Source organism: Panulirus ornatus, chromosome 66 (assembly GCF_036320965.1).
Source record: "Panulirus ornatus isolate Po-2019 chromosome 66, ASM3632096v1, whole genome shotgun sequence".
NCBI classification, from domain to species: Eukaryota; Metazoa; Arthropoda; class Malacostraca; order Decapoda; family Palinuridae; genus Panulirus; species Panulirus ornatus.
In genome coordinates, this window is record NC_092289.1 from 24,836,729 (window position 1) to 24,851,795 (window position 15,067).

Here is a 15,067-nt window from a genome sequence, read left to right on the forward strand (position 1 = left end):
CCAGGTATTCCCAATCATCAGTCCTTTTTCAGCACATAAATCTACAAGCTCTTCACCATTTCCATTTACAATACTGAACACCCCATGTATACCAATTATTCCCTCAACTGCCACATTACTCACCTTTGCATTCAAATCACCCATCACTATAACCCGGTCTCGTGCATCAAAACCACTAACACACTCATTCAGCTGCTCCCAAAACACTTGCCTCTCATGATCTTTCTTCTCATGCTCAGGTGCATATGCACCAATAATCACCCATCTCTCTCCATATATATATATATATATATATATATATATATATATATATATATATGTATATGTATATGTACACAGACATATACATATATACACATGTACATAATTCATACTGTCTGTCTTCATTTATTCCCATCGCCACCCCGCCACACATGAAATAACAATTCTTGATGGTGACGTTGTTACAGCATTACAAGTGACTGTCTTCTATAGCTCACGTTGCTCTTATTTCTCTCTGCCACTCATACGCATGGGTTAATGGCATAGGTTACGAGCATTCGATCCATAAACACATCCTCTCTCCATCTCACAGATTACACTCGACAACATGCAACTCGCACGACTCTGTTCTTAACTCTGTATGCTTCTGCTGTGAGAAGGTACTTTTAGAAAGGTAGAAGATTCTCTCTCTCTCTCTCTCTCTCTCTCTCTCTCTCTCTCTCTCTCTCTCTCTCTCTCTCTCTCTCTCTCTCTCTCTCTCTATCTATCTATCTATCTATCTATCTATCTCATGATGGAAACGTCAGTTTAATTTGTAAGATAATGGTTACATTGTGAATTTCATTTTACCAGCCGACATGGCACGGGCAAAAATATCCTCAGTCATGGATACCTAGGAGTATGAGAAATGAATTGATATTGATTTGAGCTCCCCAAGTTGAAGAATCAAAATAGAAGGAAGAGAATTCTACAGCTTTGCCTTGCAGAATGGAAGTAGTTGTAACATGACTGCTTGTACGGTTAGTCTTCCCATTAGCAGTCAGTTGCGTACCACTGGTCCAGGCCTTAATAAACTCAGACAGTTCACGAGAGGAGTGGCAGAATTTTACCAATAGAATAGAGAATTGTTCGTGCCATTGTGGCATACAGCGAGAGACGGTTGAGTTGAGATGCTTGCAGGAACATTTATAAGACAGAAAGCTTTTTATTCCAGTATGGCTAAGAGAAAAGGGGAAGTAGAGCCACATTAGATATGTGAGTAGTTCTCCACACCGAGGTGAATAAGTTCCCTGTAAAAATGGAATTGCTGCTCATAAGAAAGATAATTTTGGCATCTAACACCTTTAGCTTCTTAGGAGAAGATTTGGTGGTATATTATTTCGGGTATCCATGATAGTGGAGTAAATGGTTATGCCTAATGTGCTAATATCATTGCGTCTTTGAACTAAAGTGTTATGAAATTTGATAGTGGAAGACAAGTGACGTGTAAGCAGGAGCTTTTTTTTTTTTTCCATTTTCTTTGAAAAGGTTACTGCTTTCCATTCTATGAGGCTGCATGATTGCGAAACAAGAAATGTATAGTACGAGAAAAAGAACAATTACTGGAGGGAGGAGGGGAGAGAAAGTTGATTAAGATACGGTCCGTAGAATGTAATCAACACTGAGTTAATAGGGTGTTTAGTTTAAGAAAGGCCGTTTGTGGAGATAAAAAAAGAGGGTAGGCGATGGGGCAAAGCCCTGAGAGATAATGTACCAATATTGATAGGGAAGAGAAATTTGCGCCATCCACGACTACCGCGATAGAACAACGAGGGAGGAAGCTATACTGTGGGAAACAAGGCGAAGTGAAAAAGCTAAAGGAAGAAGGTATAAAAAACAGACTTGGGCCACACCCAATCCGGTGCTTAGGAAACGTCGAGCGGTATGATAAGAATTCTCCAAATTCATTTAGAGAAGAGGACCATATATGAGTTATATGTATGAGAGATCCCAAGTAGACATTACTCTGCGAAAGTTGTATTAGTAATCTGAAAGATGGGAATGATATTCCAAGTGTTTAAAGAAGAGTTAAAGAATATTTTAAGGATTGAGAAGTTAATAAACATTAGAGCGGTGAGGCGATAGTTAGAAGGGTTAGAATGATCTTTTTAGGGATGGGGTTCACTAAGGCATACTTCCAAGAAGAGGGAGTTTAGGTTTCTAGATGAATATTGAATAGGCAAGGAAGGTTTGGAACTTGCGGAACCCTGACTGATTTCAACTGGCCTTGACTGGGGCATGTTATTTGCCCGTGGCATGTCGGTCACTGTAAAAAGAGGAAGAAGAGAAACTTCCACTGCTTAGCTGTTCGAGGGAAGAAGAAAGTTTCATAACAGCCAGACCTCGAATGGCCGGATTCCAAACACAAACTGCGGGAAGCAGCACCCAAACGTGTGCCACAGTAAAACCTTAGGGGTTAGGACACATGCAGACAACTGACGAGAACAGTGGCCACAATAATATCTATAGAAGAAAATGAGAGCAACAACATGACGGCGTACAGAAATGGAAGGTTGAAGAGAGGTGATGCCAGGAGAATTGATGAGACGAAGGGCTTTTGATTCCACCCTAGTTTACAGAGAAGTGGAGGTTGAGCTACGAAGATGTGTGAGCAGTATTCCATACTTGGACGAATAAAAACACGATGTGAAACAGATGCTAACAAGAAAAGTAATTACGGCACCTGCACAACACAGCTTTCGAGAAGCAGATTTTGTAATGTTAATAATATTGATATTGAGTCCTGCCGCAAAGGTTTTTTTTTTTTTTTTCTTAAGGGATGATGACCCTTGACGTTGGGCGAAGGGTGTGTCATGAATCTTTCAATGTTAAATTCATCACTTGGAACGAGGAGCGTGATAACCCGCTAGGACAGCTGATTAGGAGGCAAAGCCCCTCGCCCACGATGCTATATTTTCTTGGTAACTGTGCGATGACTCGATGCTTATCTGAATGCCACATCACTCATGCTCGAGTCCCAGAATGTCTTCCGGGGGTACTTTTTGTCGTACCAGAATGCCAGTTTGTATACATAATAACAGCTTGCCTGACGGTACAATATATGCCAACCTGACGACTGGCTTCTGTAACGTTCAGTGTGTCACACTGTAGGTGAGATCACTTGCTCGCTGTCCGTTGTGCTGGCGGATACTGCGCATGCTCAACCTGTCTTTATAGATTTAATGATGTTTGCACTGGCAAAGGTGTAGCTATAGCAATATTTTGTCATTATTGTAATGATTTCTTGTGAGGGAATTACTAATTATTTGTTCTAAGTCGATTTAGAGTGAAACCTTCCCAGTGTGTTAGCGGGTTACTACTTGGGTCAGATGTCCAGGAATCTCAAGGATATAACAGAAAATATAGTGTAAGATATGGAACTTTTAAGTCTTTCGTGGTGTAACGGTCTTGATCGCTGATTGCCAGTCATATGGTACTGGGTTTGGTTTGGGGCACATATTGGTGACGTGATTTGGAGCGATATGGCATGTAGAGAGTAACATGCTTTCACTGAACTGAATTAGGGGTGCGAAGTAGCCGAGGGAAACCAATGAAAGGTTTGTGGGACCAGGTTGTGGTTAGGGGGCTGTGGTGTCGGAGCATTGCAGGTGACAGCTTGAGAATGGATGAGAACGAATGTGCTTTGCTTCATGTTTTCCTGGCACTACCTTGTTGACGCGGGAAACGGCGGATAAAGATGAAATGATTTTAGAGGTTTTCAAAAAAGAAAAGAATTCTGGGAGAAGAGAGTGGTGAGAGTAAGTGAGCTTAGAAAGGAGACTGGTGTGAGGAAGTACCAGGAGAGACTGAGTGTAGAATGGCACAAGGTGAGAGCATATGACGCAAGGAAGTAAATGAGGAATGGGATGTATTTAGGGAAGCAGTGATGGCTTTCGCAAAAAATGCATGTGGCATAAGATGAGAGGTGGGCAGATTAGAAAGAGTAGTGAGTGGTGGGATGAAGAAGTAAAGTTGTTATTGAAAGAGAAAAGAGAGGCGTTTGGACGATACTTGCAGGGAAATAGTGCAAATGACTGGGTGATGTATTGAATAAAGCGGCAGGAAGTCAGGAGAAAGGTGTAAGGGTTGAAAAAGCGGGCAAATGAAAGTTGGGGTGAGAGAGTATCATTAAATCTTAGGGAAAATAAAAAGATGTTTTGGAAGGAGGTAAATAACGTACGTAAGACAAGAGAACAAAAGGGAACATCGGTGAAGACGGCAAGTGGGGAAGTAATAACTGGTAATGATGAAGTGAGAAGGAGATGGAGTGAGTATTTTGAAGGTTTGTTGAATGTGTTTGATGATAGAGTGATGATAGGGTGTTTTGGTCGTGGTGGTGGGCGAAGTGAAAGGATCAGGGAGAAGGGTCTGGTTAACAGAGAGGAGGTGGTGAAAGCTTCGCGGAAGATAAAATCCGGTAAGGCGGCGTGGTTTGGATGGTATTGCAGTGGAATTTATTTAAAAAGGGGGTGACTGTGTTGTTGATTGATTGGTAAGGATATTCAGTGTATGTATGGACCATGGTGAAGCGCCTAAGGATTGGCAGAATGCATGCATAGTGCCATTGTACAAACGCAAAGGGAATAAATGTGAGTGTTCAAACTACAGAGGCATAAGTTTGTTGGGTATTCCTGGGAGATAATATGGGAGGGTATTGATTGAGAGGGTGAAGGCATGTACAGAGCATCAGATTGGGGAAGAGCAGTGTGGTTTCAGAAGTGGTGGAGGATGTGTGGATCAGGTGTTTGCTTTGAAGAATGTATGTGAGAAATACTTAGAAAAAAAAAAAAAAGCAGACGGATTCGTATGTAGCATTTATGGATCTGGATATGATAGGGTTGATGGAGATGCTTTGCGGAAGGTTTTAAGAGTATATAGTGTGGGAAGTAAGTTGCTAGAAGCAGTGAACAGTTTTTACCAAGGATGTACGGCATGTGTACGAGTAGGAAGAGAGGAGAGTGATTGGTCCCAGTGAATGTCAGTTTGCGGCAGGGGTGTGTGATATCCCCATGGTTGTTTAATTTGTTTTTGGATGGGGTGGTTAAGGGGGTAAATGCAAGAGTTTTGGAGAGAGGGGTGAGTATGCAGTCTGTTGTGAATGAGAGGGCTTGGGAAGTGAGTCAGTTGTTCGCCCATGATACAACTCTAGTGGCTGATTCGAGTGAGAAACTGTAAAAGTTGGTGACAGAGTTCGGAAAAGTGTGTGAAAGGAGTAAGTTGAGAATGAATGTGAATAAGAACAAGAGCAAGATTATTAGGTTCAGTAGGATTGAGGGACAAGTTAATTGGGATATAACTTTGAATGGATAGAAATTGGAGGAAGTGAAGTGTTTTAGATATCTGGAAGTGGACTTAGCAGCGGATGGAACCATGGAAGCAGAAGTGAGTCAGGGTGGGGGAGGGGGCAAGGTTCTGGGATGATGAAGAAAAATGTAAAACAGAAAAAAAAGGCCACATTCGTTCACACTCAGGTCTCTGTCATTTGTAATGCACGGAAACCACAGCTCCCTATCCACATTCAGGCCCCACAGACCTTTCCATGGCTTACCCCAGACGTTTCACAGGCCCTGGTTCAGCCCATTGACAGCAGGTCGACTATATATATATATATTTTTTTTTTTGTATTATTATACTTTGTCGCTGCCTCACGCGTCAGCGTGGTAGCGCAAGGAAACAGACGAAAGAATGGCCCAACCCACCCACATACACATGTACATACATACATGTCCACACACGCACATATACATACCTATACGTTTCAACATATATATACATGCACAGACATATACATATATACACATGTACATAATTCATACTTGCTGCCTTCATTCACTCTCGTCGTCACCCCACCGCACATGAAATGACAACCCCTTACCCCACATGCGCGCGAGGTAGCGCTAGGAAAAGACAACAAAGTCCACATTCGTTCACACTCAGTTTCTAGCTGTCGTGTATGATGCACCGAAACCACAGCACTTTCGTGTAATAATCACATCATCAGGGGAGACACAAAAGAGAGATATAACAGTCAGTTGATATACATCGAGGAGACGAAGCTAGGACGCCATTTAGGAAACATGTGATTGTCCAAGACAGACAACGAGCATTCATAAACTTATCATTTTACAGATTTTTTTTGATTTTTTTATTTTGCTTTGTCGCTGTCTCCCGCGTTAGCAAGGTAGCACAAGGAAACAGACGAAAGAATGGCCCAACCCGCCCACATACACATGTATATACATACACGTCCACACACGGAAATATACATACCTATACATTTCAATGTACAAATATATATACACACACAGACATATACATATATACACATGTACGTAATTCATACTGTCTGCCTTTTATTTGTTCCCATCGCCACCTCGCTACACATGGAATAACAACCCCCTCCCCCCTCATGTGTGCGAGGTAGCGCTAGGAAAAGACACCAAAGGCCCCATTCGTTCACACTCAGTCTCTAGCTGTCATGTAATAATGCACCGAAACCACAGCTCCCTTTCCACCTCCAGGCCCCACACACTTTCCATGGTTTACCCCAGACGCTTCACATGCCCTGGTTCAATCCATTGACAGCACGTCGACCCCGGTATACCACATCGTTCCAATTCACTCTATTCCTTGCACGCCTTTCACCCTTCTGCATGTTCAGGCCCCGATCACTCAAAATCTTTTTCACTCCATCTTTCCACCTCCAATGGTCTCCCACTTCTCCTCGTTCCCTCCACCTCTGACACATATATCCTCTTGGTCAATCTTTCCTCACTCATTCTCTCCATGTGACCAAACCATTTCAAAACACCCTCTTCTGCTCTCTCAACCACACTCTTTTTATTTCCACACATCTCTCTTACCCTTATGTTACTTACTCGATCAAACCACCTCACACCACGTAGTGTCCTCAAACATCTCATTTCCAGCACATGCACCCTCCTGCGCACAACTCTATCCATAGCCCACGCCTCGCAACCATACAACATTGTTGGAACCACTATTCCTTCAAACATACCCATTTTTGCTTTCCGAGATAATGTTCTCGACTTCCAAACATTCTTCAAGGCTCCCAGAATTTTCGCCCCCTCCCCCACCCTATGATTCACTTCCGCTTCCATGGTTCCATCCGCTGCCAGATCCACTCCCAGATATCTAAAACACTTTACTTCCTCCAGTTTTTCTCCATTCAAACTTACCTCCCAATTGACTTGACCCTCAACCCTACTGTACCTAATAACCTTGCTCTTATTCACATTCACTCTTAACTTTCTTCTTTCACACACTTTACCAAACTCAGTCACCAGCTTCTGCAGTTTCTTACATGAATCAGCCACCAGCGCTGTATCATCAGCGAACAACAACTGACTCACTTCCCAAGCTCTCTCATCCACAACAGACTTCATACTTGCCCCTCTTTCCAAAACTCTTGCATTTACCTCCCTAACAACCCCATCCATAAACAAATTAAACACCCATGGAGACATCACACACCCCTGCCGCAAACCTACATTCACTGAGAACCAATCACTTTCCTCTCTTCCTACACGTACACAGGCCTTACATCCTCGATAAAAACTTTTCACTGCTTTAAAAACTTGCCTCCCACACCATATATTCGTATTACCTTCCACAGAGCACTTCTATCAACTCTATCATATGCCTTCTCCAGATCCATAAATGCTACATACAAATCCATTTGTTTTTCTAAGTATTTCTCACATACATTCTTCAAAGCAAACACCTGATCCACACATCCTCTACCACTTCTGAAACCACACTGCTCTTCCCCAATCTGATGCTCTGTACATGCCTTCACCCTCTCAATCAATACCCTCCCATATAATTTACCAGGAATACTCAGCAAACTTATGCCTCTGTAATTTGAGCACTCACTCTTATCCCCTTTGCCTTTGTACAATGGCACTATGCACGCATTCCGCCAATCCTCAGGCACCTCACCATGAATCATACATACATTAAATATTCCTACCAACCAGTCAACAATACAGTCACCCCCTTTTTTAATAAATTCCACTGCAATACCATCCAAACGTGCTGCCTTGCCGGCTTTCATCTTCCGTAAAGCTTTTACTACCTCTTCTCTATTTACCAAATCATTTTCCCTAACCCTCTCACTTTGCACACCACCTTGACCAAAACACCCTATATCTGCCACTCTATCATCAAACACATTCAACAAACCTTCACAATACTCATTCCATCTCCTCACATCACCACTACTTGTTATCACCTCGCCATTAGCCCCCTTCACTGAAGTTCCCATTTGCTCCCTTGTCTTACGCACTTTATTTACCTCCTTCCAAAGCATTTTTTTATTCTCCCTTAAATTTAATGATACTCTCTCACCCCAACTCTCATTTGCCCTCTTTTTCACCTCTTGCACCTTTCTCTTGACCTCCTGCCTCTTTCTTTTATACCTCTCCCACTCATTTGCATTTTTTCCCTGCAAAACTCGTCCAAATGCCTCTCTCTTCTTTTTCACTAATAATCTTACTTTTTCATCCCACCACTCACCACCTTTTCTAATCAACCCACCTCCCACGCTTCTCATGCTTCAAGCATCTTTTGCGCAAGCCATCACTGCTTCTCTAAATACATCCCATTCCTCCCCCAGTCCCCTTACCTCCTTTGTTCTCACCTTTTTCCATTCTGTACTCAGTCTCTCCTGGTACTTCCTCACACAAGTCTCCTTCCCAAGCTCACTTACTCTCACCACTCTCTTCACCCCAACATTCTCTCTTCTTTTCTGAAAACCCCCACAAATCTTCACCTTCGCCTCCACAAGATAATGATCAGACATCCCTCCAGTTGCACCTCTCAGCACATTAACATCCAAAAGTCTCTCTTTCGTGCGTCTATCAATTAACACGTAATCCAATAACGCTCTCTGGCCATCTCTTCTACTTACATACGTATACTTATGTATATCTCTCTTTTTAAACCAGATATTCCCAATCACCAGTCCTTTTTCAGCACATAAATCTACAAGCTCTTCACCATTTCCATTTACAACACTGAACACTCCATGTATACCAATTATTCCCTCAACTGCCACATTACTCACCTTTGCATTCAAATCACCCATCACTATAACCCGGTCTTGTGCATCAAAACCACTAACACACTCATTCAGCTGCTCCCAAAACACTTGCCTCTCATGATCTTTCTTCTCATGCCCAGGTGCATATGCACCGATAATCACCCATCTCTCTCCATCAACTTTCAATTTTACCCATATCAATCTAGAATTTACTTTCTTACACCCTATCACATACTCCCACAACTGATTCAGGAGTAGTGCTACTCCTTCCCTTGCTCTTGTCCTGTCACTAACCCCTGACTTTACTCCCAAGACATTCCCAAACCACTCTTCCCCTTTACCCTTTAGCTTCGTTTCACTCAGAGCCAAAACATCCAGGTTCCTTTCCTCAAACATACTACCTGTCTCTCCTTTTTTCTCATCTTGGTTACATCCACACACATTTAGACACCCCAATCTGAGCCTTCGAGGAGGATGAGCACTCCTCGCGTGACTCCTTCTTCTGTTTCCCCTTTTAGAAAATTAAAATACAAGGAGGGGAGGGTTTTTGGCCCCCCGCTCCCGTCCCCATTAGTCGCCTTCTACGACACGTGAGGAATGCGTGGGAAGTATTCTTTCTCCCCTATCCCCAGGGATAATATATATATATATATATATATATATATATATATATATATATATATATATATATATATATATATTATTTGTTTATTATTTATTATACTTAGTCGCTGTCTCCCGTGTTAGCGAGCTAGCGCAAGGAAACAGGTGAAAGAATGGCCCAACCCACCCACATACACGTGCACATATACATACATATACATACGTAGGCATATACATATATACACATGTACATATTCATGCTTGCTGCCTTCATCCATCTCGTCGCCACCCCGCCACACATGAAAAAGCACCCCCTACCCCCGCGCGCGCACGAGGTACCACTAGGAAAAGACACAGAGGCCACATTCTTTCACGCTCAGTCTCTGTCATATGTAATTAACCGAAACCACATGTCCCTTTCCACATCCAGGCACCGCAAAACTTCCCATGGTTGAACCCCAGACACTTCAAATGCCATGGTTCAATCCATTCACAACACGTCGACCCCGATATACCACATCGTTCCAATTCACTCTATTTCTTGCACACCTCTTACCCTCCTTTATGTTCAGGCCCCGATCGCTCAAAATCTTTTTCGCTCCATCCTTCCACCTCCAATTTGGTCTCCCGCTTCTCCTCGTTCCCTTCACTTCTGACACTTATATCATCTTCGTCAATCTTTCCTCACTCATTCTCTCCATGTGACCAAACCATTTCAATACACCCTCTTCTGCTCTCTCAACCACCCTGTTTTTATTACCACACATCCCTCTTACCCTTTCATTACTTACTCGATCAAACCACCTCACACCACATGCTCTCCTCTAACATTTCATTTCCAACACATCCACCCTCCTCCGCACAACCCTATCTATAGCCCATGCCTCGCAGCCATATAACATTGTTGGATCTACTATTCCCTGAAACATACCCGCTGCCTTGCCGGCTTTCATCTTCCGCAAAGCTTTTACTACCTCTTCCCTGTTTACCAAATCATTCTCCTACCCCTCTCACTTCGCACACCACCTCTACCAAAACACCCTATATCTGCCACTTTATCATCTAACACATTCAACAAATCTTCAAAATACTCACTCCATCTCCTCACATCACCACTACTTTTCATTACCTCCCAATTAGCCCCCTTCACCGATGCTCCCATTTGTTCTCTCGTCTTACGCACTTTACCTCCTTCCACAACATCTTTCTATTCTCCCTAAAATTTAATGATACTTTGTCACCCCAACTCTCATTTGTATTATCTATTATTGATTTTATTTTTTAATGAATGATTCATTATTATTATTATTATTATTATTATTATTATTATTATTATTATTATTATTATTATTTTAATACAACCCCAGGATCCGCCTTCCTCAACTTCAAGACTGCGATACAATCAGCAGCAGGGAAATGACAGATTCCTTTGCAGTGAGAATATTGTTGATGAAACTACTTTTCGTTCAGTGACGGCGATATAACCTGGTCAAAAGTGACTTTCCACTCGCAGTGTAACGAACCAGTACATTTTTTCTGCGTCTTTCTCTGTTGCCTCTTGGCAGGGACAGTAAACAAGTTGTAGATGAGAAATAGCACAATTAGTAAAAGCAGTGGTGTTGTCACTTTTAAAGTTGAATATTGAGGTGCATTTGATGTACTTGTCTAGTATGTTGAGATGCAGTTGATATACCTGTCCTGTATATTGAGATGCAGTTGATATACTTGTTCTGTATATTTTTCATTTCATGCACTATAGTATTACTAACATGAATTCTGTAGTTTAATGGGTCTGACCAAAGACCCTATATGATCGGGCGTTACTGAAGTCGCATGTTTACTTTCACATTTTTAAAGATTTCTTGTCCATAACCCTTCCCCATCTCCATAGAAGATTGTAACTGGATGTTAAGGGTATAAAGGAGTAAGGTTTCTTTGCACGAATTAGTAGAATATGTCATGCTTTTGGTTAGAATGTTTAAAGCTGCTGACTGGTATGATATGTCTTACATATAACAGGAAAATTGTCATATACCTACTGATGATAACACTGGTTGTTATGTACAGATATTAATACTGATTCTTCCCTAAACAGATGAGGTGTTGGAGGAAGGGGGCTGCGCCCTCAGCGTGCGCGATGTCAGCGAGTTGCTTCACGCACAGTACGCTATCATCACTGGTAAGTCCAGGCCCTTAACCACGTCTAAGTCAATGGTCCTTACCTAATCCTTCCTGAGCACACGCATACCTTGCTCATGCCTCAAGAAGTCCACACTCCTTATTCACGCCTCGCTAGCTCATACTCCTTACCCACGCCTCACTGTATTCCAAGCCTTTACCCTCGTCTATATGCACGTCCATAACCCAAGCCTCAGTTGGTCCATGTCCCTTACTCAAGTTTCACTAAATCCACTTTTTTTTTTTTTTTTTTTTTTTTTCCAAAAGAAGGAACAGAGAAGGGGGCCAGGTGAGGATATTCCCTCTCAGGCCCAGTCCTCTGTTCGTAACGCTACCTCGCTAATGCGGGAAATGGCGAATAGTATGAAAAAAAAAAAAAAATATATATATATATATATATATATATATATATATATATATATATATATATATATATATATATATATATATCTTTCATACTATTCGCCATTTCCCGCGTTAGCAAGGTAGCGTTAAGAACAGAGGACTGGGCCTCTGAGGGACTATCCTCACCTGGCCTCGTTCTCTGTTCCTTCTTTTGGAAAATTAAAAAAAAATGAGAGGGGAGGATTTCCAGCCCCCCGCTCCCTCCCCTTTTAGTCGTCTTCTACGACACGCAGGGAATACGTGGGAAGTATTCTTACTCCCCTATCCCCAGGGATAATATGAAATATATATATATACATATGCAGAAGCTGGTGACTGAGTTTGGTAAAGTGTGTGGAAGAAGAAAGTTAAGAGTAAATGTGAATAAGAGCAAGGTTATTAGGTACAGTAGGGTTGAGGGTCAAGTCAATTGGGAGGTGAGTTTGAATGGAGAAAAACTGGAGGAAGTGAAGTGTTTTAGATATCTGGGAGTGGATCTGGCAGCGAATGGAACCATGGAAGCGGAAGTGGATCATAGGGTGGGGGATGGGGCGAAAATTCTGGGGGCCTTGAAGAATGTGTGGAAGTCGAGAACATTATCTCGGAAAGCAAAAATGGGTATGTTTGAAGGAATAGTGGTTCCAACAATGTTGTATGGTTGCGAGGCGTGGGCTATGGATAGAGTTGTGCGCAGGAGGATGGATGTGCTGGAAATGAGATGTTTGAGGACAATGTGTGGTGTGAGGTGGTTTGATCGAGTGAGTAACGTAAGGGTAAGAGAGATGTGTGGAAATAAAAAGAGCGTGGTTGAGAGAGCAGAAGAGGGTGTTTTGAAGTGGTTTGGGCACATGGAGAGAATGAGTGAGGAAAGATTGACCAAGAGGATATATGTGTCGGAGGTGGAGGGAACGAGGAGAAGAGGGAGACCAAATTGGAGGTGGAAAGATGGAGTGAAAAAGATTTTGAGTGATCGGGGCCTGAACATGCAGGAGGGTGAAAGGCGGGCAAGGAATAGAGTGAATTGGAGCGATGTGGTATACCGGGGTTGACGTGCTGTCAGTGGATTGAATCAGGGCATGTGAAGCGTCTGGGGTAAACCATGGAAAGCTGTGTAGGTATGTATATTTGCGTGTGTGGACGTATGTATATACATGTGTATGGGGGGGTTGGGCCATTTCTTTCGTCTGTTTCCTTGCGCTACCTTGCAAACGCGGGAGACAGCGACAAAGTATAATAAAAAAAATAATAAATATATATATATACATATATATATATCTTATTATTTATTTATTATACTTTGTCGCTGTCCCCGCGTTAGCGAGGTAGCGCAAGGAAACAAGAAAGAATGGCCCAACCCACCCACACATGTATATATATACACGTCCACACACAGCACATATACATACCTATACATCTCAGCGTATACATATATATATATACACACACAGACATATACATACACACATGTACATAATTCATACTGTCCTCCCTTATTCATTCCAGTTGCCACCCTGCCACACATGAAATGAATACCCCCTCCCTCCGCATGTGCGCGAGGTAGCGCTAGGAAAAGACAGCAAAGGCCACATTCGTTCACACTCAGTCTCTAGCTGTCATGTATAATGCACCGAAACCACAGCTCCCTTTCCACATCCAGGCCCCACAAAGCTTTCCATGGTTTACCCCAGACGCTTCACATGCCCTGGTTCAATCCATTGACAGCACGTCGACCCCGGTATACCACATCGTTCCACTTCACACTATTCCTTGCACGCCTTTCACCCTTCTGCATGTTCAGGCCCCGATCACTCAAAATCTTTTTCACTCCATCTTTCCACCTCCAATTTGGTCTCCCACTTCTCATTCCCTCCACCTCTGACACATATATCCTCTTTGTCATTCTTTCCTCATTCTTTCTCTCCATGTGACCAAACCATTTCAAAACACCCTCTTCTGCTCTCTCAACCACGCTCTTTTTATTTCCACACATCTCTCTTACCCTTTCATTACTTACTTGTCCTCAAACATCTCATTTCCAGCACATCCACCCTCCTCCACACAACTCTGTCTATAGCCCACGCCTCGCAACCATATAATATTGTTGGAACCACTATTCCTTCAAACATACCCATTTTTGCTTTCCGAGATAATGTTCTCGACTTCCACACATTTTTCAACGCCCCCAGAACTTTCGCCCCTTCCCCCACCCTGTGATTCACTTCCACTTCCATGGTTCTATCCACTGCCAAATCCACTCCCAGATATCTGAAATACTTCAATTCCTCCAGTTTTTAACATTCAAACTTACCTCCCAGTTGACTTGTCCCTCAACCCTACTGTACTTTATAACCTTGCTCTTATTCACATTTACTCTCAGCTTTCTTCTTTCACACACTTTACCAAACTCAGTCACCAGCTTCTGCAGTTTCTCACCCGAATCAGCCACCAGTGCTGTATCATCAGCGAACAACAACTCACTCACTTCCCAAGCTCTCTCATCCACAACAGACTGCATACTTGTCCCTCTTTCCAAAACTCTTGCATTCACCTCCTTAACAACCCCATCCATAAACAAATTAAACAACCATGGAGACATCACGCACCCCTGCCGCAAACCAACATTCACTGAGAACCAATCACTTTCCTCTCTTCCTACACGTACATATGCCTTACATCCTCAATAAAAACTTTTCACTGCTTCTAACAACTTATCTCCCACACCGTATATTCTTGATAATATATATATTCCTATGAGTCCACGGGGAAAATGAAACACGATAAGTTCCCAAGTGCACTTTCGTGTAATATCACATCATC

General features: G+C 42.5%; 1 protein-coding gene across 6 annotated transcripts in view; it reads left to right on the forward strand.

Moving 5' to 3' along the window:
- The window catches only part of LOC139746697 (guanine nucleotide exchange factor DBS-like), a 542,611-nt gene that overhangs the window by 356,824 nt on the left and 170,720 nt on the right, over window positions 1-15,067 (forward strand). For all 6 annotated transcript variants that reach the window (XM_071658145.1, XM_071658146.1, XM_071658147.1 and 3 more), the window contains exon 3: window positions 11,784-11,867. In XM_071658145.1, the coding sequence (XP_071514246.1) occupies window positions 11,784-11,867 (84 nt within the window). The remainder of the gene's footprint in view (window positions 1-11,783; window positions 11,868-15,067) is intronic.